Below are 27545 nucleotides of genomic sequence, written 5' to 3'. Positions count from 1 at the left end.
TCACACAACAAAATGAAACCCTTGGATATTTGCATTGTTTCCTCGCCAGGGGTAATCGTTCCTCTGGGGCTTATGAAGATAAACAGTCCAGTTTGAAGTTTGATTATTTTTGTCTGCTGCCAAGTTGTGGAGATGAATTTGCAGCGGTTTCCAGGAGCAGGCTGGTCTCATTATCATAACTTTGACTCAGCACTCCTCTCTACTGTCACATCGACGCCTCTCTCCACCTCCCTGCCCCCTCTCCCTCCACTGTGTCTTCTCTCTCTCCCTTTATTACTCCCTCTTTGTCTCTCCATTCATCTCGCTCCAGTCTCATTCAGCCTCACTGCCATGCATCTCTGCATTTCTAATCCATTTACTTTGGAAATTCTATCTCATACGTGACAAACAAGGAAAGAAGAACTGACATAAAGGTCGATTCCATTCATTTTAATAATTCAAACCATATTTGTGTCATTTTGGATGTCACTATTCGTGATTTTCAGAATCAAATGCAAAGTATCTTTGCGTATGATGAACATTAGACAAATTGGATTACTTGCGGTGACTAGCAAAGGGTTATTTTTCATACTAAACTGCTCAGCACAACACTGCTGCCTTACTGTAGGTGTTGGTGCACAGACTGAAAGACAAGCTTAGGACCTGTGATTTGGCCCACACTGCTCAAACCCTCCAGTGCTCATTATACCGTGATGTTGTCACGGTAAAACAGATTATTAGGAGCTTGTTCAAGTCCGACCATTTACGACAGCTCATGTACACTTTATATTACTGCTAAAGAGGAATAGCTCAATGCTTTCTTCTGCTGTGCTATTTAGGCAGCCACTGGTTTCTGTTCATTTCATGGTGGAATAAAAATGGACCCGCGGAGACTTGTGATACAGTAGGTTATCCATCACAGTGAGAACTCATTGGGTTTCTTTTTCCCAGTGAGAATCTTTTTGCCAAAATGCAGCTGAAGACAGATTATTTCACGTCTTCTAAATTAGTGCATGTACTGTAATTGTGGGGAAGCTCCGACATCAGAGAATAAGATTGTTTTGTACAATGTTGGGCAGTAACACATTACTGTAGTGTAGTGCACAATCTATCATGCATTAAATAGTTAGGACCCTCAGTTGGAATTCAAATAATGACTAGCCAAAGTAATGTAGTTATAGAACAAGTAAAGTAACTAATTACTTTTGATATCAAGTATTAATTGAATTCACATTGTTCATTTTTAAAGGAGTAATAAATAAAAAGTAACTCATTACACTTCCTGAGTAACTTGCCCAACACATTATCTTTTTCCCATGATGCTTATTGTTTGTTATCCGTTTTGGTCAGACTCTATAAAGCAAAACATGCACATGACACAAAACACACATACTTCAGTATAACAAACCTCCCTTTACCACAGAGGTACTCGTCCTCTTCCTCTCCTCTGACAGCTTCACTGTTCAGGTGGAACCTCCACTGACAAGTTAATACCAAATCTTGACAAGAGCATTTCTTCTATTTCGGCGCAAGTATGCGAGGACAAAAAAAAGCCCTCGCAGTCCAACACAGTGTATAAAACACAGACAGTGCTACCGTGCGTATGGAATGCGTGGCTCACTGCTTACCTCAATGCAAATGTGGTTATGAACTTGCAGAACCACATGCAAACGGAGGTTATTATGCAGACATTAGCAGAGAACTCACTGGTGAGACCTAAACATGAGCCAGCAAAACACCCACACAGTTCACCCACCACATGCTCAATCACCATGCTTGTGCCACAGACACTGGTTCCACATGCTGGTGGTCATGAGTAATACTCACATAGAGGGAGGAGAAAGGGCAGAGAGGAGAAGAGGAGGAGGAAGAGGAGAGGAAGGGGGCTTAGGCAGTGGCAGGGAGCTCCTGCAGGCTCCTAGGGAGAGGCAGGCTGGTGCAGCAAACGATGAGAGGGGCGGGGACGAGACGATGGAGCGTATGAGTGGTGGGTTAAAGGAAGCGGACCTGCTTGTTGGGTGTTATTCAGGGGTTCAGTTTGTTGGTTTGGGCAGACTGACGGGGGAATGAGGGATGGTTAGATGAGGAAGAGGAAGAGCAGCAGAGGGTCCTCGCACCTGTACCAAAGAGAGGCAACAGTTAGACTACAGAGGATCAGGGAGCCATGTAAGGGACTAGTGAATTTAAAAGCCCACACCAGCGATTTAGTATGTTTTAGCACATTAAAGCCACGATGCGGAGGATATTAACAACTGGATACTTTAATACTACAGTACCCATGAGCCTCTGCTGTATTTGCAATGGAGAAAAAGCCAGTTGGAGGCTTAAATCAGAGCTGTGGAGAATTCAAAATGCTTCCACTACTACGCTGTGAATAAAACACAATGCCATTGTGACAACATTTCATTCAGAATTGAGCCAGAATCAATTCAAGCTGCAAATTGTTTTATCATTTTATTGTCTCAAGCTACAGTCAGCCAAAAACAGAACTGTTACGTGGATGATTGTTAAATTAAAAGGGATTTTGGGAGTCATAACTTCTCAGCTTACAGTTTTATGTACACAGGCCTGTACTTTTTCATCAACGAAGATATATTTCAGCGCAATAGTCTTTTGTACTGAAGACTCAGCTGAGAGAGTTTCACGCCCAAAGCAGCCATGAAAGTGCTCCGACTGTGATCCACCATCAATTGAGAAAAATACCAGCGGTGCCCAGAACAGCTGTACACCGTCTGCTCCTCTCACCAATCCACCCCAGGAACACTGAGCTGGATGAAAAGCATCCCTACTTTATACTACAATATCACCACATGGTAATGAATCATACTGCAACAATGTTCACTGTGTTGGGTTGTCTAACTTTGCTGTATTTCTACACTATAATGAATGCAACCCCATGGCAGTAAGGTAAGAGATCAATCTCAACATGTCTATTCTTTGGGAAAACATACAGAGCCACTGGTATGGACCTTGAAGGTATATATTTTAGGGATAGGGATGTGTCTCAGGCCATTCACTGCCAAGACGTCTTAAAGTGTTACATAAAAATCCATATAGAGACCATGTGTGTCTGCAAAACACATGACTCATAAGCACAGCATGCAGATTTAATTCACCATTCAATAAACAGGAATTAAGCAGGCAATCAGGAAGATAGCACGAAAGAATAACACAACAATTTCATATTAAAAAAACGAAAAAAATAAGCTCTGCAGATCAACAGGTGGAGACAAATAAAAGGAATCAATATCTTCCTATGTCTCTGGACAGAAGGTTACCAGTAAAAATCATTCCCCCTTCAGCCTTTGGGACAGACAGACAGATGCACGCACACGCGCACACACACACACACACACACACACACACACACACACACACACACACACACACACACACACACCTTTGCATCTTGCTTTTGTGAGCGTCCGCAGGAGCAACAGAGTCTCTGTCAAACATTATTCAGTGTCCGACAGGCCGACATAAACCTGAGAACACAGATGACTCTTAAAAGGTAACGTCAGTATCGCATGACTCTGAACAACAACGCGTGTGAATCCAGCTCCACCCAAACGCCTGGAAATATCATCCGTTACAATTCCATCACTGCAATTAAATTACTGGCCGACGAGGCTGCCGCTGAAGCTCTGACACGCAGGAGATGATGTTAACGATGAAGAGGGGAAACAAAAAAGGATCTAGGGGGAGGAAGAAGATCCCCGGATAGGTCAGGAAATGTGATTATGCGACATTCAATACTGTCAGAGAAAGAGAGTGCAGTCTATAGCATGCCAGGGGAAACGCATGACTCACTTGTGTATAATACATAGTTGGGTGTTCATATAAGCTGGTCACCATATGCGTTTGTTTTCACTCTGTGTGGCCATGCTGCTGCTTTCAGCTCTGGGGATGACAATGTTGGTTGATGGGTTGGTCCAACTACTGCATAGATTGCAAAGACATTTTATACGGATATATTTATGTTTCCCAGACAATTTCCCCAACTGACTTTGTTGATCCTCTTTGTGGTTTTGCCATGAAACTTGGTACAGACATTCATGTCCCCCTGAGGATGAATTGTAATATTTTCGGTCATCCCTTAACTTTTCCTCCAGCGCCATCATCAGGTCAGGATATCCACAAAACTAGCATGGCTGCCGACTCTTGTTTTTGTGTGTGTCATAAATAAAAGGACAAAGAGGTTGATGACTCAAAAAGTTGCAAATAATATGGTGCAATGTTGTGCACACAATGTGTATTTTAAATCTACGATTACATCCTGTTTTGATCCTACTTCCAATGTTGTGTTTGTTGTGTAAAGCGTGACTCACTCCATGGTTAGGTATTGTGTTGCCAACACACCACATGCAGTGATCATATAGCGCTCGAGTCAGTGGGCCAGCTGGAGAGCACATGGATAATGTCTGTGTTGGTCGATAATGCCTGTGTGATTTAAAGCTGAATGGCACCGATAATGTGAAGGGAAATAACCCTGCATGACCAGCCCTGGACCCAAGGGGGAGGTCATCTTAGTCAGGGCGAAGAAAGGGAGGAAGAGGAGGAGCAGAGACGGTCAGAAGAGTGTCTGTCTGCTAGTTGGTAGTACATAAAATAGGGCCACTCAGGCTGTAAACATTGATTCGCTGGGGAAATCTGGAAAACAAGAGCAAATGGAAGCAATAAAATGTGCCGTGCGGAGGGGGAGGGCGGGTACACCAGACTGTGCCAAAGGTAATGCAAAGGAGTTTAGTGGGGGAAAGCAAAATAACACAATAGAGCTAAAGTTTCCATTTCTTCAACCCTCATTCTGTCTTGTTCTCGTGATTTAGTGAGATTAAAATATATAGTTGAGTCGCATAAGCAGAGAAACATACCATTTAAAAACATTGAAAGGTCACATCATAAACTAAGCTGCCAATTTTTCTGTTCAGCAGGCAAATAAAGAGTCTTTTTGTGCAGTAATAACCTGGCTTTTTATTCTTTTTATACGCCATTTGTGAATAAACCTAGTGTAAAGCTTGATGATTACTATTTACAGAAAGATGACGTCACTCGGGAGAGGAGGCAAACAATAGCCAATAAAAGAGAGGGAGGATGGCCGAGAGGGGAGAGCCACTTTAGAAGATAAAAAGCCCCGGTGGTGTATTTCTGAGCTACTGAATCTCTCTTTAAAGCCTTTGCGACCGAACACAGAAGAAGTGTTGCTCAGAAGGAAGAGTGGCAGACAACAACTGCAGTCAGTTGTTACGTAATTACAAATAAATGGAAAAGGGGGTTCAGCCTGGCACACAACACACTCCCAGGTGAACTCGTGCTCCGAAGGAAATGTACGGTAACAAGATGCCTCTCTTTGTATTTACTCCCCCCCCCCCCCCACGCTCGTGAAAAAGGAAAATAAATATTGTGACATTTGGACTTGAGTAGAGTTTCAGGTTGTGACGGGATGGGAGATGGGATTGGCTGAGAGTCTGTGGTGCAGGAAAACCACAGGATGTGAGTCTGGCTGTAGGTAGCTAAGCTGCAGCCTCAGACAAACAAACACACACACACACACACACACACACACACACACACACACACACACACACACACACACACACACAAAACAAAGCAGATGCACAAAATTACAACATCCCCAAGCACGCCAAATAAACACTACACCGCCATTTCCAACGACTTAATTTTCTCCTCGTCTGTTTTTAAATCAACTTGAACATGCTCTCCTTGGAGACTTCGCTGTGGATTGCTTTCAGGAAGAGAGACAGCGAAAAGCAAGAGAGGAGAGACAAATTAAATGTGAAGATGAGAAAGAGAAGGAGGGGGATAAAAGGAAAAGGACTGAGGAGTTTGTCCTGCTTGGGAGCGCTGCTTGATCTAATGTAGGAAATGTTTAATTTTTTTAACTATAGCTGCTCTTTTGTTATGGCTTTAAGGAGATTAAAAGCTCATCAAAAAGTAATTAGATGCTGTGGCTCCACGTATGCATCAAAGCTAACGTCTGCTTGTGGATCAGTGAGCTGCATGCCAGCGCATTCAGACATTAAGTCAAAAAGTACAGGAGGGGAAACAGCGAGAAGAGCCTCAAAGATCCCTGAAAAGCAAAACACACTCCTCACAAATTATTCCCCCCCCCCGCCAAAAAAATCCATTTACTGTCTTTAATCTCTCAACGCATGTCTGAATGGCTTTTCAAAATGAGTTATTTCACGAAATAAAAACACTGGGACGGAGTTAAAGCTGATGGAGTTTCCTTGTTTCTCTTGAATCTCATTCTCTCTCTCAAGCTTCTCTGATTCCTTCTTTCAGCCACAAACCTGATCCCCTCTTTGTTTGTACAACCCCAACCCTTTTCTCCCCGTGTTCTGTAATCCCCCGAATTACAGAACACTTTCATTAGCTGCAGGCCGTTTCTGCTGAGTTGAGCAGTTCTCCACTAATAACACTAAAAGCTACCTGCTTTGTATGTCACTGTGTAGCCTGGCTACCTCAAACACAAACTGACTGGCACCACATTAGGAATGTGGACGCACATTAAAGGAATAGTTCCGACAATTTCGGAAATATTTGCTGTCTGGCAGAGAGTTAGATGAGAAGATCGATACCACCTTTATGTTAGTCCGTTAAATGTAAAGCTATAGCCGGCTGGCACTTAGCTTAGCACAAACATTGGAATTTGAGGGAAATAGAATAAATGTTCATAGATCCATCTAGAATGGGCCTCATAGACTTGGTTCCCATCGACGTGGTTCCCACCGACGTGGGTCCCACCGACGTGGTTCCCACCGACGTGGGTCCCACCGACGTGGGTCCCACCGACGTGGTTCCCATCGACGTGGTTCCCATAGACGTGGTTCCCATAGACGTGGTTCTCATAGACGTGGTTCCCATAGACGTGGTTCTCATAGACGTGGTTCTCATAGATTGGAAACTCACTGCCATAAAGCGGAAAAATGTATTTCCCAAAATGTCGAACTATTCCCTTAATGTACAATGGCTTCATTGCATAATGATTCGCTTGCACTACAAGCTGCCACTAACTTGACCCTCCGGGTGGTTTGTTACACAGAACCATCTGAGAAGCCATCATTAGAAAAGGGCTGTCCCTTTCAAAAACATCCTGGCAGGTGATTGAATAAACCATCCGTCATCAACCATCAAACTCCTACCGAAGCCAGTCAGGAGAAGAGCAAAAGGTAACGCAGCCAGTAGAATCACTGTTATTTCTGTGCGTTGGTACAGAAATAACAAGCATTATTTTCTAATAAACACAAGGACATTCATCTTACTTTTCATCCATGTTGGCCGAGTTCCTCAACGTCAACGGGACGATCTCATTGCACAAGCTCCCCTTGGTGTCCGCTGTCCCATTGGCCCTGACAAAGGGGTCCAGATCCCCGTTGATGGGTGCAGCTGGTTCGGTCCCGTTCTCCAGGTTGAGCAGGTTCAGGTAGGACTCGGCGCAGTCCACTTGGGAGGAGAGGGGTGAGGAGAGGGGTGAGGTTTGGAGCGGCCATGCAGGTGTGGAGGTTATGAGCTGGTCCAGGGTCTGGCTGTAGTGATTCTTCAGATTCAGAGACAGAGCCTTTGCTGCTGAAGACACTGAGCTGCATGGTGACTGTTGACCACCTGGAATAGACAGAAGACAAATCAACACAATGCCACCGTTAACAAAACAAGTAAAGATTCGACTGCAGCCAACATGTTGGCCTCTTCGTACTTTTTCTAAAGATCTCTCTTAAAGTGCTGACTCTTATTAAGAGAATGGATGCGTTGGCACTGTGCCAGTGGGAGCACTTAGCACAGCCATCTCTGAGATTAGCATTTTCTATCAGAGGGACTAACATGATTAATACAAGCATGAAACATGAAGTGTCATTTTTAAAATGTACACACAAAAACACACAAGTAAAAACGCGTACAAAGATGAATCATACATAAACAAACACACATTCAGCTCTGCCCACTGTGTGTGTGTGCGTGTGGTTATTCATTATTATTTTGGCAAGACTGACCGCTCTTTTAGCTCCTGTAAATACATCCCTGCTCCAAAAATCCTCCTTTGGGACAAAGTGTGTGTATGAATGTGTGTTTATGTGTGTGTGTACCAAAATAAAGGTTGTTAACATAACAAAAATAACAAAACTCCTACTGAGAACAGTCTGTGAGTGTGAGATAATGCGGACAGAATGTGTTTTTGAATCCATTGCGATTACATAATCTGCTTTTTGTTGAGTATAGAGATGTTATTGTGTGTAAGAATATGCTGTTTACACACGTTGTGTTACACAGAGCGAGTGTGGTGTTGATGCACGGCCCTCGATTTTAATTATCATTTCAAAGTGAGATCAATAATCCCATTCCGACGCATTTTTCTGTAATGGACTACACTGCAGCTCCAATATAACTTTGTACGCAGCTCAGCCATACATTCTACCTTTACAGAGATAATAGTTTTAAATAACACAGTGAGAGAGGCATTCATTTACCTATATGATTATTATTGAGGATGTAGTTTATAATAAGAATATTAAAAAACCCTTCTTATATTATGCAATCTGGTACAACAACACTCATTAGATGGCCCATCACTTTAGTCCAGACTGAAATATCTAAAAGAAACCTATAAGATGCTGAGAGCATGGATCCTAATGACTTTGGTGATCCTGTTCCTCTCGTGCTCAATACTTTCTTCTAAAATACCTGCAAAACTGATGACACTCCCTTCAGCCTCAGCAGTAGTTTGCATTTGTTGCTAATTAGAAAATGCTAACACACTAAACTTAAAAAAAAACAACTTATTTTCAGCCTTCAAGCAGATGAAATATGATCTCTGCATTTAACCCATCCGACGCATTTAGGAGCAGTGGGCCGCTATAAACGCGCCCGAGGAGCAACTTGGGTTTTAGTGTGTTGCTCAATGACACCGCGATTCAGACGGGAGGATCCCGGGATCAACCCGCCAACCGTGTGGTTTGAGGGCGCCCGCTCTACCCACAGAGCCACGGGCGCGCTGTGACGCGTTAGTACTCAGTTCAGCACTATGACTGAGTACAGCCTCACAGAGGAGGTTAGCATGGCTGTAGACTCTTAGTCCAACAGTATAATATACATTTACTAAACTCAAAGACAACCACGTGTAAGGATGTTTGCAGGCAGGAAGCCAGTGAGGGGTCATGCATGACTACATCCAGCACCTGTCCGACAGAGAAGTGAGCAATGACAAGGACCGCAGCACAAGCGGGAACCTGACCTGACACGGGTTCATCTGAGGGACTACACTGTTCCCACCAGTCACTTACTGTGTCCATTAGCTTGAAGCTCCCGTTGTGGCTGCCCTGGTTGTGTTTTTGGGGAGCGGGCCTCCAGCTCTTTTAGCTGCTGCACGAGCAGGGCCAGGTGCTGCAGCAAGTCCCGGTTCTGCAGCAGCAGCTGGTGGACGCGGGCCTGAGCCTCCATACGGGCAGTTGTCTCTGCTGCCATCTGATCCTTCAACAGCTGCACCTGTGGTGGAAGGCAAGGCGTGTTAATAGATGTATTATCCATTAAAATGTTTGTTTTTTCTGTCTCATGCCTCAATTTCGTAATGTTGCTCTATGATATTATGGGGATGGAATTGGATTAATAATCCTGCCCATATCTACAATCCCAAGACTGTATCTGAAAGCAAGGACGGGGTGGCTATTTCGGTGGATCATTAACTTGCGGGTCGATATTGCTATGGCAGTGAAATCAGCCGGATCAGACATGAAACACTAAAGTAAATATGCATTTGTGCTGCAGTTCCTCAGATGACGCCATAAATAGGAGGCTTGAAGAATCAATCGAGATGCACGGTTGCAAATGTGGCACCGCTTGTGTTTTATCACGCTGCACCGACTGCTCTTCCATTGCTGAGTTGGTGCTGCCCCCTAGTGGGAGAGCATCGGCAGACGGCGGTACACAGAGACAACATGGTGACGAGGCTCACACAGGTTATTGGGGCTTTAGTGTGATTGACAGACTGATGAACTCGAGATGAAGAGCACCTCCATTTGTTTCTGTTCTGCTTAACTGTGCTCTGGATGTGTGATGGTGTGAAGCAGAATGTGTATTAGCCCGGTCAGTGTAAACCAGCTTTTACTGAAAACAGGTGAGATTTGAAATAAGTCTGTCACTGGATGATTTTACAAAGAGCAAAGACTGTGAGGAAATGTTAATGTCACTAATTGCGACTTTTTGGTCGAATAAAACAAGACGTTTGGAGACATCAACTTGGGCTCTAGGAAGTTGCGACGGGCATTTTTTCACGATCGATCGAGAACACTAAGCATTGAATTAATTGGTAATGAAAATAGGTGTAATACAGTAGTCGTAACATATTTTTACAGTTTGGTCATGAGGTGTTTTCAGCCAAGCCTGCCGCTGTGTTTTACACAACCAGCACACTGTGCATGGAGGCGTGTTTCCTACCTGTGCGACGGCCACCTGCGTGTGCTGCTGTTGCTGCTGTAGCTGCTGCTGAAGAAGCTGCAGGTAGTGCTGCGATGCCAGCGGAGTGAGAGAGCGAGAGCAAGGGCTGCTGGGAGTAACGCCCTGGGATGTCACGGTGAAGACGGACCTTCGATCAAAGTCCTGACCACAGACACACACACAGAAAAGTACATCATATTGATGGAAGGAAAATACATGTAAAAACGTACATATATATGGTATTCTGACACATACTGTATTCTCCACAACAACCATCAAAGACACAACAGACTTCAATGTTGGACCCATAGTGCTGCCAGTTTTTACTCCTCGTTAGATAATAGGAGCTATTTTTAGACCTTTGACCCCAGATTAATGCAATTAAACCAGTAGAATAGGATTCACCCAGTGCTCCAGAGTCCCTGAGACCAGGACTGCGACCCACTGATCTGGAGCCCCCTGGAGCCCGACTGTAACCCCTCATCAGGACTGACCACAAAGATGGACTTGGTGTGTTAGTGTGTCCAAGTCATGAACACATACAAAATAAATCTGTATAACTGCATACATTGCTACTGCTGTAATGCAAAATAACTTTCTTTGGCACACAGTATATTGTAACTCCTGTATCACACCACTAGAGGGCGAAGTAGCACACGGGAAAGAACAGCACCGAAGTGTTTCTTATATGAGAGAGCCATCTTCCTCAGTATATCATTAGCTTCCCTAAATAAGTAAGACATTTGAAATGCATGTCAAAAGAAAAGTACGTTTTAATTTGGGACCGCAAGACGTAGGCTAAAGACAAAGTAACACCTTCGTAAAATCACCACCATATCATCACACCATGGGTTTACTGTCAATCTAATCTGAATAGACTGCACACACAAAGTTAGGATGGAGCAAATTATCCGAGTTTGTTAAATTATGACAAAATAATAAACAAAACAATTAAACTCATGAGCAGATTCAAGCCCCTGTAAAATGATGTTTTCGGGGCCTTTATTTAACAACCATTCGTAGCAGCCCTTGAATTTTATTTTTTATTTTTTTAATTCAATGTTGTTTGGCCTTTTTTCTGTTATCCTGATCGCTCATTATTCCTCCTTCCATCCCTCTCTCCTTGCTTATCTCCATGGAGCAGATGTTCGTGAACCCCTCAACGGGATTACGGTGGCGTTTCTCAGAAATCAAACGGAACAGACTAGGTTTTTTTTTTAGTGGGATTAAGTGTCCCCCTTTCACAGCCAGCAGGAATATTCAGGTCCCCTCTCTTCAATCCAACTCACGCTCTCTTTCAGCAGCATGATAACGGCCGTTACACTCACTCTGGTAACATATCCAACATAAAGCATCATGACACACAAAAGCCCGCATGTTTGCATCTTTTCATCCTGTGATAGTCAAAGAAAGATGATAGTCAGCTCCTAACTTCATAAGGATTTAAAGCCTGCGAAATCTCAAACACAGACAAACTAAACTGGCGTCTTTTTACCTCACGCAAGCGTGACCGGGTTGTTTCATGCCTACAGTATCTGCTGCCACCTGTGTGTTAGTCATGGAGAGCTGCAGTCAATGCTCTGGTCAGGTGCTGCAGTAGATGACAAAGCACTGTACTGTACTTCCTAAGTTCAATGAGCCATTTGGCAGCACTCCGCCTGGAGAATAGCATCAAACACAGCACTGAGGCCAAAGCAATGAATCACAGCAGAGGGATTTTTTCCTGTAGCTACAAAGCCAGAAGCTGTCTGGAGCGAAAAAACAACAACCTGTAATCATTCAAATGTGGATTCTGCTGCAGGTGTCAGTAATAAAATCTGTGATGGAAACCGTCATGAGAATGTGGTGTTCACGATGTCACGAGCCCGCCCTTGAATTTCACTGTTGCGAGGTTTAGCTGTCCAATGACTATGGCAAGAAACACAGCTTGAGTAAGGAAACGCATATTATTAATAAACTGTGGAACACTTAAAAGGTGACGTGAAATAATATCGCATCAATTCCAACTGTCAGTGCTGCCAACTTGGCAATTTTGTCACTGGATTTAACAACTTTAACGACCCACTTAGCAACTTCTTTTTCAAAAATGTCCCAAGCGACAAATCAACCAAACCGTACTTCCATTTAATAATAACAGCTGACGATGACGCTAGTCTGAAGTTAGCCATTTAAGTTGACTCAGCAGGTGTCGAAATAACGGTGTCGAAAAGTGTCCATTCTTGTGGGAATCAGTGGTGTTAGCAAGCTAGGCTAACTAGCTTCTGCAGTCTGAATGGAATACAGCTTGCTAGCTTTTATTTTCTGAGTGGGATACAAACTTAGCAGAACAATGGCTCCACCTCATACATTTTTGTACCATAGGAAATTCAAATTCAGAGGCTTAACCCTTGGATGCTAATTACAAAAAATTGTATTATCCTCTTTAAAAAATTTAGTTTTTTTGTTCAGCTTTAAAACATTAAATCTAAATCCCATTCTTCACCTTTGAAATGCCTTCATACTGCTGGGCAGGACTGTAAACAATTATATTGTATCAAGCACAGAATGTGCTTATTATAACCTTCTTGCCCTCAGCAATTCATTGTGTGTGTGTGTGTGTGTGTGTGCGCTGCGGTCTTACTATGATGGTCTGTCCAGGTTTGACCACGTTCAGTTCAGCCAGACTCTGCAGGATTTCATTGACTGCCTTTTCACACAGGGACGTGCCCGCTGAAGGATCTTCTCCCCCTCGTCTTCCTCCAAGTTTGCTGTCCTCCTCTTCCTCCCCTCGCTCTGCCCCCGTCAGCTTACGACCTGTGAAGGAAAACACATGGACAATTAGCAAAAACGTCGCCATCGCCTCTAGGGCTTACGTAAAACAACGCACGAGTCTATTAAAAGCATACAAAAAGGGATGCCTTCATTGAGATAACTAAACCCTAAATTAATGCTACTTTGAGCACATACACAGTGGTTTAACCCCCACATGATCAACTCTGCCTGTCACACAACTGTCGCTCAGTGCCAGACAACTATTCATTCACAGTGCAAATTACAGTAATTACTGGAAACAGCGGCAATCAACGTTGTGTTAAAGTTGTAATCACGGGAATCTTGCCCATCGGTACACTCCATCTCACATGAAACGAACGAAGCATGAGGCTTCAGATAACACTCAAGTCCAGATTAGCTTGATGTTGTTTCTTAAATCTGTTTACATCCCAGTGTAACCCGACATCTGTGTTGCTGTCGTTTCATCGCTGTGCTGAATTAATGAGCTGGTGAGGTTTGATGGCTCCATTTAGGTTATAAAGAGGCGTGTAATGAAACTAAGGTCAAGCTTTAGCCTGGAGAGAGATGGTCCTCATGAGACCAAAATGACCAATAAAGGCTCATAAACACCACATTTCCAATGTGTGTTTTAATATACCAGCATGCATCTCTGTGAGGAATGGTTGGCGTCATTTCTTTGTTAGAAACCATAAAGCTGCTCACTCACTTTATGAAATATCTAGAAAGTGAAGAAGGCATGCTTCACATTCTGTAAAAAAAAAATGTCTCTTTGCTATCAGAGGTGTGGACTCAAACACATCGTAAGCACAAGTGTTTTACAGATTGCCTCTTAGTTTTGTGCCGTGTTTCTTCTGTTTGGCCTACAAAGAGGTGGAAGGCTCGGTGTATTGCTTTATACTATAAATACCTTATTTTAATATATTGTCATTTACAGGTCACTGAAATCAGCCACAATAAGAAAGTAACCCAATATGCATGTTTGTCTATGTTTATTTCAATGCACTCTGCAAAAGGCGACACTGTGCACAGCAGATAACAGAAAACCCTCTTCAGATAGGCCTCACCGTCGCTGCTGGACTCCTCTGTGGACTTGTCACTCTCTCCATCCGCCTGTCCGTCTGCGTCCTGCTCAGCATGCTGCAGACTGAGCTTGTGGCACACATCAAAGGACTGACCTACTGTGCGCACAATACGCATGGCCTGCGACTGTCAGCGAGAGGGAGGGAGGCAGATGGACAAAGAGAGAGAGAGAGAGTTTGAGATAAAAAGGCCAGATTTTTTGAGAATAAGTATTCAACAACAAGCACCAAACATTTCACTGATCAAGTCCCCTCCTGTCTGCTGCAAGATAAGTGAATCAGTGAAAACCCTGGTTGTAACCTTCGGACGGAGTGAAAACATGAACGCTCTCAGTCATCCTTGGCATGCAGTAGAATACAAACGATCAAATACTAATGACATCACTTCTGTGGAACAATTCTCATTACAGCGGACTGATAATAGCTGGCCTGTGAGCCAGCACTGCAGCAACACACAAAGGCAAAGTTGTAAAACCGCATTCTAACCGCATCAGTTCTGTATTCACTGCAGGCTGTGGATCTTAAGAGACAGGAAATTAATTTAGCCGCCAGAAATGAAATAAAACGTAAAACAAAAATTGATTAACTGAGCTGACATAATCAGGAAATTAATTCTTAAATCGAATATAAATTTTAAAACCGTAGAATACAAATAACCTTCAGTCACAGGTAGCGAGACACAGACAATTGAGGCAACTCTGCATGCGGTGTGTCCCACAGTGTTCTGCACACTTGCTGTATGCAGCTGTGGGGTTTAAATCAAGGAGCAATGACAGCAGCAGATTGAGTCGTGAGAAGAATATGTGCACAGGTTTTTACAGCTAGGAAAAGGAAGGAAGCCTTACTCAAAATGCAACATGTATTATGGCTTCAAGGCCTACTGACGCTGCTGATATATGAACATTTGTATCTCTTCTCCCTCTATGATGGTATGCTCCCTGTGTGATAGTCAGTTTTGTTCTCAGTTATTTAAACAAGGAATCTCAGGAGTGGTGAAACACAAGAGCAGCAGGGTTGTGCATGAAGCCTGTTCCCCAGAAAGGTGTGTGTGTGTAATCAGCTGTGCATGTCTGCAGTCAGGAGGTGTGTGTGGGTGGGCTTTTCTTGTACCGTCTTCTTTGACTTGAAGACGTTACATCTGAAGGAATTATTGGAACCATCTCTCGCGATATAGCTGAAGATCTTTAAGTCCTGGGAGTCATGAGACACGTAGAAAATCCTGGAAAACATGACACCAAATTTAAATACATAGAAGTTACAGAAACCTCAAAGAAAAAGAAAAAGAAAATATATTTATAGACATTTATTTTCTTCTTCAGTCACAATCCTCCTATGAACAAATAACTTTAAAAAAATACTGAGATCAGGGAGAAAAACCTGACCTAAAACATAGAATAAAAGGGGACTATTTACAGTATAATTCTTTATATAAATACATGCCATACTACTGTAATGTCTTTGTGTCTTATATTGTACAAGTATGCCGTCTCGTCTGGCTCTGTCCTTGCCAGAAACCCTGCACACACTGCAGTAAATTGGCAGAGCAACGGGTCCATCTGCAGCTTTACTGCTATAAAACAACTCCACTCGGAACCGGTCAAACAACTTATGACCATCATCTACGGAAAGTCGCGTGAGACGGTGTGTACCATGTACCCCCCACTGCACAAACACACCCACAGTAACCCAAGCAGCAGGGACAATTATACCCAGCACACACGGTTCCTCGATGATGCGTGGCTTTGCCGAATGAGATCCTCCCACCGATATATAATTTACACACACACACACACACACACACACACACACACACACACACACACACACACACACACACACACACACACACACACACACACACACACACACACACACACACACACACACACACACACACACACACACACACACACAGGTTAGATGTGTGATGTTAAGACACTTATAAGTGGCTGCCTACTCCTTTCCATCACTGAGGTTTCCATCTCCATGAGGAGGTTGCCTTATTAGCTATAATTGCTTGTTTTTAGCCAGCCAAAAAAAGAACAAAAATATATTTTACAGTTCCCCTGACCAAAAATCTTACCTTTAATTTCCGCCTGCTCTTTCCATTCTAAATTTACCCTTTCCTCTCAGACAGGCAGTCGTATTTTGACACTTTACGGTGTAATTGCTGCGAGTTGTTTAGCAGTAATTGACAGCTCCACGGACCCGTTGATGATTGGTTGACAGGCTCCATCAGCATGTCAACAGGCAGGGTGGGTAATGGGATGCTGTGGCCATAATTAAAAGCATTTTTCTTTGGGCACACATGCTGAGAAATTGTGTGAAACAAACTGTACAGAGGGTCTCACCAGTCTCCTGTGATTATAACCTGTGTGGGATGCCTCACCTAAGACAATTACATATTGAAAAACATATGCTTCACCAAGTACAAGCACAAGCTATAGATTATTTATTATGCCAACTTATAAAAGTGCATTTGGCACATATAGCATTCGTACATTCAATCACATTAGTCCTGCATAGTAAAGTAGATGGGAGGGCCTGTAAAAGCCAAAGAGTCATCTCCATAAGTCCAGCTGCAGGATAGAACTTCCACAGAGAGACATACAGTGCGTACTATCTGCAGTATACTCGCAGTAATAGATTAACAAGAAGACGCAGAGTGGATAGAACAGACTGGACTGGATATCAGGCAACAATAGATTTAATATTTGTTTACCACACAGCATGAACATATGAATTAGTGAGAGACTGAGAGTGGTGGACTGACCTGTATATGGGATCCTGCATGATCAGCATCTTGCTCTCGTCCCACGTCCATTCTTTCCTCTGTGTATGAGACAGATGAGTGTGATTAAGCACCGATAACGCATCTTGTGTCCAAAAACTTTTGTATTTTTGTCACCGACTCCGCCGTTTACTTTCTGAATCCAGTAGAAAAGGGTTTTCTGGTATTCCTCTGAGAGTTCGTTACCTTCGGTTTCTTCCTCAGCAACACCTTCACTCCGTCCACAGACACCACGATGCTGACTTTCTTCTTCTTGATGTTCTTGGCCTTGAATTCATACTACCAAGGCAGACACAAAAGAATCATTTAGGAATACTAGTGTAACATTTAAATAGTAATTTATCTTTCCTGTCAGTGAATTAAGCTTTGTTGGTTTCATAGAGGAGGTTTGGTTGCAGTTGATTACACATGACTGAATAAAAACACATGATGAATCAGTCAGGAGCTTGGAAACCATTAGCTTCACTAATGTTTATTTTCATTATGGATTAATCTGCCAAATACTGTTTACTTTACATGCCCATCACAAGCTCCCAGAGCCCAAGATGACTAATTCATCCAGAAGGCTTGTTTTGTTCAAACAACAATTCTTAATGCAAATATGTTCAGTTTAGCATCAAGTAAGACAGAAAAATGCAATAATTCTCAACACTGGAGGCTGAAATCAACACATTTCAGGAAGTCTCAAAAAAGGAAGATTAAACTGTCTTATTCTATTTTAGCTTGATTCTATTTTATATTCTGTTTTTAAATTGTATTTACATGACTGTGTTTCTTTTGCACTCTGTCTTTTGATGTTTTATGTAAAGCACTTTGAATTGCCTTGTTGCTGAAATGCGCTGTATAAATAAACTTGCCTTACAGTCGTCACACTGCACACGCACACTCTCACACCACTCGACCTCCTTATTGCGGTCGCTGTTTGTGTCCTGCTGCACATTTGGCATGCTTACAGAGTGAAGGGCCTCGTTGGGAACAATCTTTCAGCACTAAAACATGATCGGCAGTGAACTTCACATTAACATCTTTATTAGCTTGGAAGCTCACAATAGGAGCACTGATAACGTCTGTTGAATAAGCAAGCCTACGGGGAAGAGAACACTTCTCCAGAGGAAAGAGGAAGGACACTTGGATAACAGAGAGAGATTGCCTAACTTCACCTTGACTGTAATGAGAACCAACATCCAATAGGTCAACATACCCAATGCAGCTGTATTCTGACTGACTGTAGTCAATAAATAGGGTTAAAAGTTGGGACGTTTTACCTCATTAATCCTCTAAAATATCCCCGGCCGTTCCTGAGGACCTGCCACACGGCTGATAAGTTGTTATGAATAGAAAGTGACAAGAAATGATCACGTGGCTACAGGCATCGCGCGTCTGCTTCTTAGGGGCACAGAACAAAAACTACAGCCGCTAAATTAAACAACATTTAGGCAAAAAGCCCAGGATGTTTGCTGAGTGGTACACAACAGCTGTGTCTGCACCGGGCGACTAACATGTCTCCGCCTCGTCAGCTGGCCCGGCTCTCTGCTGACGAGCTAAGCAAGTCTGGCCTGTCGAATCAAATCAGCGTCACTTTTTAAACACGAAGCGGGGTTCAACACTACCAGCTATCGAGGCCGACGGTGGGTCTGTCCGGCCACAGACGGTGGGTCTGTCCGGCCACAGACAGTGGGTCGTACAAGGTCAAATATAGGAGCAATGGCTGTCTGGCTTCACCGTTTAACACAGAAGAAAACTGTTTGACATTCTACAAAACAACTCATTTGTTTTCTTGCTGAACATTTGAAGAGAAGATTGATGTTACTCCGATGTCTGTCCATTGAATATGATACAAGCTTTATATGTCAAAGCCAGGCTAGTTCTTCTTTTACACTGAGTCATTGTTAATCCATTGTTGTTCTATTGTTCATATACGATTATGTTTTTAATTCTATTGTTTTTTTGTTGTAATCTTTGATCAAACTCTGCCACAAGAATTCCCTTCGGGATGAATAAAGCTCCATCTTATCTTAGCCGTTTCCTCCTGATTCCAGTCTGTAGCCTAGCTGATGGTCTCCTGACTATAACTTCATATTTGTCATATAGACAGTGGTATTAATCTTCTTTGATTACAAAAATATCTATTACAGTCGCTTTAAAATGTGTTTTAATGTCCAAATGTCTCCAAGTTATACTTCAGACTATGAATAAATAAAAACCATAGGTCACTGACCCAAGTCAAAATTAACGTTGTGTTCATAAATTGAGGTGAACAGTAGAAGTTTTGACAATTTTCTTGACTATCTTCTATTTACCACATTCTGTCAAAGTTGGTATACAGCAAGAGTGAATTCTTTAGCCGCATGAATAAGTAAAGGTGAGAGAGAGGAGAGGATGATATGTCGTTTAAAAAGGAGAGGTTCAAATGAAAGTGTGGAAACAAGCCAGGAGTAAGAAGATGGAGGTGAAGCAGATAGGAGGAGACAGAAGGAGAGGAGGTGAGGAGACAGTTATGTAAGGACACCTTGCTACACAATGCTGCCATGGAACAATTAGTTCCATTATGAAAAAGTCAAGACCTACCAGACATGGTTATGAAATAGTTTGAGTCTTATTTGTCTTGTGTGAACCTCGGAAACAGTTTGTGTTCACCTTGCGTCCTTCCTGTCTGTATCAACGTGTGCACAGGCCGACAGCAAATAAATGCCATGACTTAAAAAGAAACATTTTCTGTCACATCCGTTTCCCATACTTTCTTTCATGCTGATTTCCTGCTTGTGTCTATTTGAAATGCCCTGCTCTCCCTGCCCTGGATCCATGGTGATTAAAGTTCCAGTCTCTAATTATACAGAACAGAGTCCTGAGAGAGCTGATTAAATGGAGAATAGGTTCAGGGAGGAAGAGAGAGAGAGAGGAGGAAACACACCACAGAGACGGAGAGAAAGGAATAGCCGGCGTAGAAAGAGGAGGAAGGCTGATGCTGCAATAGTGGAGCGGTGAGATGAAAGGAACGTGTGAAACCAAAAAGCAGGTGCTGAGTTTCATTTATCTCTGTTGCACTACGCTTATGAAGCCTGTGCAAAATCTACCGATATTGAGATTACAATGTTTGCTCTGGGGCATGTAATGAGATGAGGAAATTCACAGAAAAGTCAAAGGTTATTAGATAAAATAGAGCGAAGAAACAAATACAAATCTCTATACTTTTCCTTTACCCGTCAATCAACTGGTAAAAAAATGAAGAAAAGCTGTTTCCTTTATCTTCAATAAGCGGATAAAATGAATTCAAACTTTATCTTCGTCTGTATCTTATTTATGTCTCACTAGCTAAGTGTAATCACTAATTCATCCCACTCCCACAGTGATGCGTTTTGCCTCAGAGTGGAGGGCTTTCAGTACAGTATCAGGTATTTGATAGCATGTCTGAGACTTTACACACATTGACTGTAAAAATGTTACAATAGCACTGTAAATTGAATAGACTGTTTTAGACTGTTGGTTGAACAAAAAAAAGACATTTTATATACCAAACATTTAATGAATTAATCAAGAAAATGGACTGCAGCTTCAACAATAATGACAATAATTGTTAGTTGCAGCCCAAGCGTATATGATCATTATGTCCAGGGAAGGGAATGGTCTCAGGTGTGTGTGTGTGTGAGTGTGTGTGTGTGTGTGAAACATCAGGACTGTGTGACTGGCGCGTACCTGAAAACACTGGTAAGTGGTAACCAAACATAATGAGCACCAGTCTTTACAGCTAGATAACAATCGATCATAAAACTACACAAGCTAGCGTTTGTAATGTTCAGCATCCATATACTGTACTTCATCCTGCTGAAGCATCACCGTATAAACTCTCATATAAAATCTATTTCGAGGCTCCGAAAACCAGACAAGACATCTAGAGAGAAGAACTCACTGGCAATGAGAGTGTGAGAAGTAAAGAAACTACACTTCCCAGATAACCTACACACTGCTAAGTCTAAGGCAACTTACTACCTTTACCAACCACATCAGACTCCAAACATTCACACACACACACACACACACACACACACACACACACACACACACACACACACACACACACACACACACACACACACACACACACACACACACACACACACACACACACACACACACACACACACACACACACACACACACACCTCTTTCATAATTCACAGTTTATGCCGGCATTCTGGTGAAGCAAAATGGGATTTTGCAACTTCATTCCAAAGTATGAAATTTTTATATTTTCTTTGCTTAAGTGACAAGTGCTTTGAAATATTCATGGGTTTAATGCACTTGCATTGTTGTGGTTTTCTTGTTATCAACAGCGGAACGAACACTTTAAAAAAAAGTTTATGGCGCGTTCCCCGAGTTCTAAGACGCACACTTAAAAACTATGCCTCCAGTGCTGACTGCGAGTGCTGCAGTGCTACAGCAATGTTCAGGCCCAAAGCACACAGAGTGAGAGCATTTATTCTAAACCTTTCTCCGCCTGGATGTGTGAATTTAAACCGGCAGACTCATCAGTCTTCCCAGACAGCGGAACAAATCTGAGCCAGCGCTCCTCTGCAATCTATCATGAGAGTGTCAGATGGAAAGGCGATGGCTGTGCGCTGGTGCTATGTGCACAAAACGAGGAAGAGGAAAGCTGCCTCTCAGATCCCAGTGTTGTGTGTTTGAAGTTTTCCACTTTGGAATAGAGACAAGCATATTGCAAGATCAAACCAGAGGAGCCAAGAGGCCACTCACCTTTTATTAGCAATATCTGAGCGAGCGAACACAATATCATTTGGTGTGACGGCTTCTTTGAAATTCTAGAATATATTCTGTAAACATATATTAGCCACAACAGAAAAAAGCATTGGGAAGGTGTGAATGAATGTTAAAGGAAAAGTCATTTTAGACATTTTTGGAAACGATAGGTTGTGGTTTCACTGGGAGTTACTTAAAGCCGTTTCAGGTTTTTTATCATTGTACAAAGCCAGGCTAGCCTCTTACCTCCAGTCTTTAAGCTAAGATAAGCTGACATTGATATTGGTCTTCTTATCTACCTCTTCAACAGGCAGTGAATAGACGTATTTCAGAAAATGTTAAACTACTCTTTCAAGTGTAAAGAGTGGTATTTTGTAAGCATTTGGGAGGCAAAACTTACCCTACAACTATTATTCAACAGGTATGAATACACACAAACAAGCTGGATCTCATGAGCCCAAGATACAGATCAAGATCTAATCTCGTCTTCATACCATGAGGGATGAGGAGGCGTGAGTCTGTAGAGGACGCCCCAGAGGACACGAGGGACTCTAGTGAAGTCAACCGTTCATCTCCTCTTTTCTAGGAGGGAAAGCAGTTCCAGTCATTTAGTGGAAGTAGTTGTGCTGCAGATACTGTAACTAAACCGCCTGGCTATCTGTCAGCAACCTCTTAATGAAAAGGCAGCGGATTCCTTCAGTTAATGTTACTTGGTTCATGCTTTCAAATCTGGCTTCAGAGAAATCTTAAGAGAAAAGTTGGATGTGGAACTATTTTTGGATATTTTCAGAGTGAATAAATGAGTTGGATTTAAATCATTGGAATGAGAAGTTATGGGCAACCCCCCCCACTCCGCTTCCTCGATCCTCAAAAGCAGTGGAATGCAGGGTGCATTGTGGGTCATTGATGCTCCCTGTAGTACCACTGAACCCATACAGGAGTCCACAATAGGCCCTATAGATGGCAACCTAGCAACCCCTTCATTACAATTCACATGATTTGGGGAGTTCCAAGGAATTTCACTGCTTTTCTCCCCAGTTGGGTACACAAAGAGATGACTGTTGGGAGCTGAGAAACACAACAGCTGCCCAACAGCCTGGCATTTAACTGAGGAGGGAAATCAAAGTACTGGAAAACTATTTGAAATAAAAATTTCATGTTAAACTCCAACTGTGAGTGCTAATTTTTGTGAGAAGGAAATGGTGTTTTTTTGACAATCAAGCAGTCGCATCTTGCAATGTCCCATTACTTAAACAAAGAACCAGAGTCTCCCTCCCTGTGAGTGGTATTTTTTCCGACAGTCCTCTCCGCCTCACGGCCAAACGGGGAGGACGGAGTGACTCCCATGTCGCCGCAGAGGCCCAAACCTCTGGCGTGAAGTGGCTCGTCTCATCATTAGTCAGCAGGGGTGCGATAAGGGAGCAATTACCTCGGCAGTTGCCACGAACAACGACCTTGGCTTAGACCAGGAACGGACGGGAGTTTGTGTTTGTGCACACTGGGTGTTATGTGAAACAAAAGAATAAAGATACAAGAGCTAGATAAACATGTAAAAAAAAAAGTGTGTCTGTTTGGACGCTTGCGGGTTGGTGCCTGTCTGTGCCTACGTGAGTGGTTTCCGCCTGAGTGCCCGTATTATGGATTGGACTCCTGGGCTCAGTCTGTTGGCAGCCTACAGCGAGCAGCAGTAGTCTGGTCCTGTGGGAGACACGGCGCTAACAGGAAACAACCAGCTTGAAGAGGCTGCTTAACGGGAGCTTCTCCATGACAGCGGGGTTACAAGCAAGACTGGAATTTACTGCAAAGGCGTCGAATATCTGAGGCTTTTAGTGTGAAATAAACTTTGGAACAGTTTAAACTGAAGGGCATTTTTTTGTCTTTTTTTCCCAGCATGTTTATTCTGGATTTCAGTGATAGAAATCTCGACCGATAAGCAAGTACAGCTGGCACCGACACTGCTCCGGCTCCATCTGGGAGCTACAGCTGTGACTTCTTCAGATAAATGACTTTCATTACTTACACTGCAAGTGTGTTTATAGTGGCTGACAGACAGGATTGATCAATCCCCGTGGCCCGTGTTAATACGTCTGGACGGAGGCAGGGAAGGAATCAAAGGCCCTTAACTGTGGGCAGCCATCACAGCAGACCATGGGGTACACTTAATTGATCATCATCGTCATGTCCGGCCATCTCAAATCAAAGAGGAAAAGTCAGGATGAAAAGCCGCCACAGATGAAAACAGTAAACGTGATGCGGGACGAGTCGGTTCGTACCTTTGGAGAGGAATCGACTACACTTGAAGCAGGTTTGTCAGAGGAAGAGGCTATAAGACCCGGTGCAGGCACTCCTCGAGCGTTGGCGCCCTTGCAGCGAGAGTGGACCCACGCCTGAGTGACTCGCTGACAGGCACAGTGAAAGGACAGCCAGTCACAGAGCGCTGACGGAGTCTACTCAGGGTTAGTCACATGGGACGCGGAGGAAATACAAAAGGAACGCCTTGAGCATGCCAAACACTTACTCTCAATGCGTGTGAAAGGTGCACACACGGATACACTCTAAAGTACGTACATCCGCATGTGTACTCACAAAGACACTACAGTAAATAGATCTACTCATAGTCTTCAGGTTATTATTGACATTATCTAATAACTTACAGAAAAACAAAGTGAAAGATGGAAGGAGAGCAGACAGTCTGACACGGAAAACCTCTTCCAAGTTATTGCAATAAGAGACAGTGAACCGTCTCCTTTAAATGCAAATCTGAATCACAAGTGACTCCGCTGAAATCTAAGAAAATGAGCCACAATATATCAGATCATTGCTGGTGAGGTTGAACAATAGATATTTGCATATGCGTAGATCCTGGAATTATACTAATGTGATGGGACATATAGGAAGGGGAGCCACATGATTTCTGATTTAAGCAGCCCACAAAAAACTGACATGGTCGTCGTATTTTCCAGTTTGTGGGTTGGTAGACATTCCAGATACACAAATGTATGTGTACAAGCACTGACAAAGTGAGTTTTTCAAGATCTGTATGGTTCGTTGGTTCACTTGAGTAATTTGTGTTTGTCTGTTTAGACAAATAATTATTTCTTTAAACTCAACATGACCAACTTACGCTGTAACACCAGGCTGAAGCTAGTTATGGATGTGAATAGCTGCAATGGGACCATGAAAAATACAGAGATGCTGAGCATGGCCCTGTCCAATGCAGCAGTCTGGCAAAGCAGCAGTCGGAGTAATAGGATTACCAGGACGAACGCCGTCAGATCACAGGCTCTTAAATCCTTTAGCACCCAGTGCAGGGGGGCAACCATCCCCAAACTACATCCATATACTGTAAAAACACAGTTACAGCGTTTGAGCTACTATATAGTCAACATGATGACGGCCCGCAGTCGACGTGTTGAGAGCCGTTGAGGGACAATCGAAAATGCTCCCAATCTCTGTACAAACCATTCAATTCTTCCAGTGCAGAAGAAGAGATCTATGATAACCTCAAATGTGCTAAGAGTGACTTGAGTGCATAATTAACATATTGATTGAAGATATAATATGGACATATCTTATAAGTTGTAGCTTTATATGTGATTGGACAGGGCACCGGGGAGACTATACAGCTGGTGTGAAGGAGCTACATGATGAAAGGAAACGAGGGGGGGGACAAGAAAGTAGGTGATGAACCATTTAATAAAACAATGTGAGGTTTGAGGCCAAATCAACAGCCCGATTAACCACATGTCAACCCTGTTTTAGGGGGGTAAACGTCGGGGTGTGAATCAGGGGAGCGCCATCTGTGCCTTACATGCAGACATGTCCCCAAAAAAGCCCTTTGGAAGAGGCTTTAATAGCGTGTGAGAGGTTTCATAAAGCTCAGTCATGAGTAGCTTTAATCCGTGTCTGAGAGGACAGAGACAGCTTCTCATGTAGCCCACTACACCGGCAGCAACTTGTCTGACAACAGAAGGTTGGGCAAAGTGCGCCACTGATTGACGACAGTCAGATCCACTCTACTTAACGCCGTCTGCACGCTTTGGGGATGAAATCATGGTATCATCGTTTTTTTTCTAAAACAGCAAAGTTAGTGTTTTGATTTGGTGGCTCTCTATCGCTGAGGCTCTGTGAATCACCATCAGTAATGCAATGCAGCAGATAAGAGGCAATCAAAAGCACTGAATGCCTTTTGTGCAGAATCAAAGGACTAGGAGATGAGCAATGTTCAGAATTAAGTGTTATAACCAAGAGGATCACTGTGCCATCTATGTGATATTACCCCCCCAAAAAAGACAAAGGGATGTCTGGCTGGTTTAATACCGTCCCAAACTGACAGAGATCTCATATCCACTGTTACTGACCAAAGGTTGTCAGAGAAGGTCAGTTCAGTCATACTTTCAGCTGTATAATGGAGCCCGGATAATGTTGGAAAGTCCCGACACACTCCTCTACTTGTTTGATGCACCGGATGTAGGTGATGGCCCGGGGAGTCAGAGACAACCAGGCAGAAAGATAAGAGAGACATCTGAGGAGCGCAGGTTTTTATCATAATACGCAAACACACACACACACACACACAGAAAGTGAGAAACCAGACCAGTCAAAGATTATAATGAAATCCAATTGGGATCAAAATATTCAAAAGCAAGCACAACAAAACATGAAAAAAGTACAGAGTTTGGGAAATTCTGCTTCAAAAATATGCTAATGCCTCCAGTGCATTTGATTATGCGGCTCATGGGGCGTCTCCTCCCTCATTATCCATTCAGTTTTCCTGCCCTGAAAGGTTTGATGCATGTGGAGATAACAATGAATGCAGCAGAGCGGCGTGTTATATAAACAATACTAAAGTAAGTCGCACAGCAGAAAATACAGCTTTGATTGAAAAACCTAAGCTGCCTCAGTGACGTTAATGAACGGACAGAGTTTCACAGGCAGGGACGTGGTCCTATGCGAGAGCGAGATGCTGTTAATCTGAGTGACAGTCACATTAGCCCCGTCATTTGGACTGCAGACAATACGTTATCCTGTTAGTGGCTGGGCGGATGGCAGTGCTGAAGACAGTTTAGAGTCCGTCGGGTGAGCAGCAGCGGTTTGCACACATCATTTATCCAATTAGAGGATAACAAGTTGCAACCGTTGTGTCCCGAATAGACCGAAGCCAAAAACACAATCCCATTGACAAGTCTTGGATTCCTGAAAGCGTCCATGAACCACGTATTAGTCAAACGCAACAGATACAATTTGGGTTTTTGTGACAACATGAAAACAAAATGGCAAATCGTAGATAAGGAGTGCACTCAATGTACTAACTTGCACTGTGGCTGGATTCTTTCAATGTGAAAAGATGACACAGAAGCATGTTTTTTTGCCCTTCTCCCAAATCGCTTCGGCAACAATGTGATTGACAGATGGTTCATCCAATCACCTGCCAAGTCGTTTTTGAAAGTGCGTGCTCGTTATATACTATAGACATTATCTACTGAACTTTTAATCCCTGTTTTGACCAGTTGGATGTTGCATTAAAATGTTTTATACTTTAACTGTAATTCCTGTTAATTTCAAAGATTTTTTTTACCAAGTTGCTGGTGTATCATTTATTTTCTAAATAAAAAAAAGAACAGTTAAGTAAATCTATGTATTTATTTGTAACATTTCATCAGGAAAGCAATGCTTGAAGTCAAGCCTGATAGACTGATCATTTCATCTCCACACAAAGAGGC

General features: G+C 43.0%; 1 protein-coding gene across 1 annotated transcript in view; it reads right to left on the bottom strand.

Annotated features, from left to right (window-relative positions):
- Positions 1–7258: 7258 nt before the first annotated feature.
- LOC142948205 (carboxyl-terminal PDZ ligand of neuronal nitric oxide synthase protein) overlaps positions 7259–27545 on the bottom strand; it is a 29282-nt gene continuing 8995 nt past the window's right edge. Inside the window, exons 3-10 of the mRNA XM_076090073.1 lie at positions 17254–17346; positions 17050–17108; positions 15387–15495; positions 14262–14403; positions 13046–13218; positions 10426–10587; positions 9276–9477; positions 7259–7602 (exon numbers count right to left, since the gene is read on the bottom strand). Of these exons, the coding sequence (XP_075946188.1) occupies positions 7259–7602; positions 9276–9477; positions 10426–10587; positions 13046–13218; positions 14262–14403; positions 15387–15495; positions 17050–17108; positions 17254–17346 (1284 nt within the window). The remainder of the gene's footprint in view (positions 7603–9275; positions 9478–10425; positions 10588–13045; positions 13219–14261; positions 14404–15386; positions 15496–17049; positions 17109–17253; positions 17347–27545) is intronic.

The sequence above is a fragment of the Anarhichas minor genome, unplaced genomic scaffold, assembly GCF_050575085.1.
Source record: "Anarhichas minor isolate MPS153535 unplaced genomic scaffold, ASM5057508v1 ptg000002l, whole genome shotgun sequence".
In the NCBI taxonomy this organism is placed as follows: domain Eukaryota; kingdom Metazoa; phylum Chordata; class Actinopteri; order Perciformes; family Anarhichadidae; genus Anarhichas; species Anarhichas minor.
Note: the sequence above shows the minus strand (reverse complement) of the source record. Positions and strands in the feature narration are given on the sequence as shown.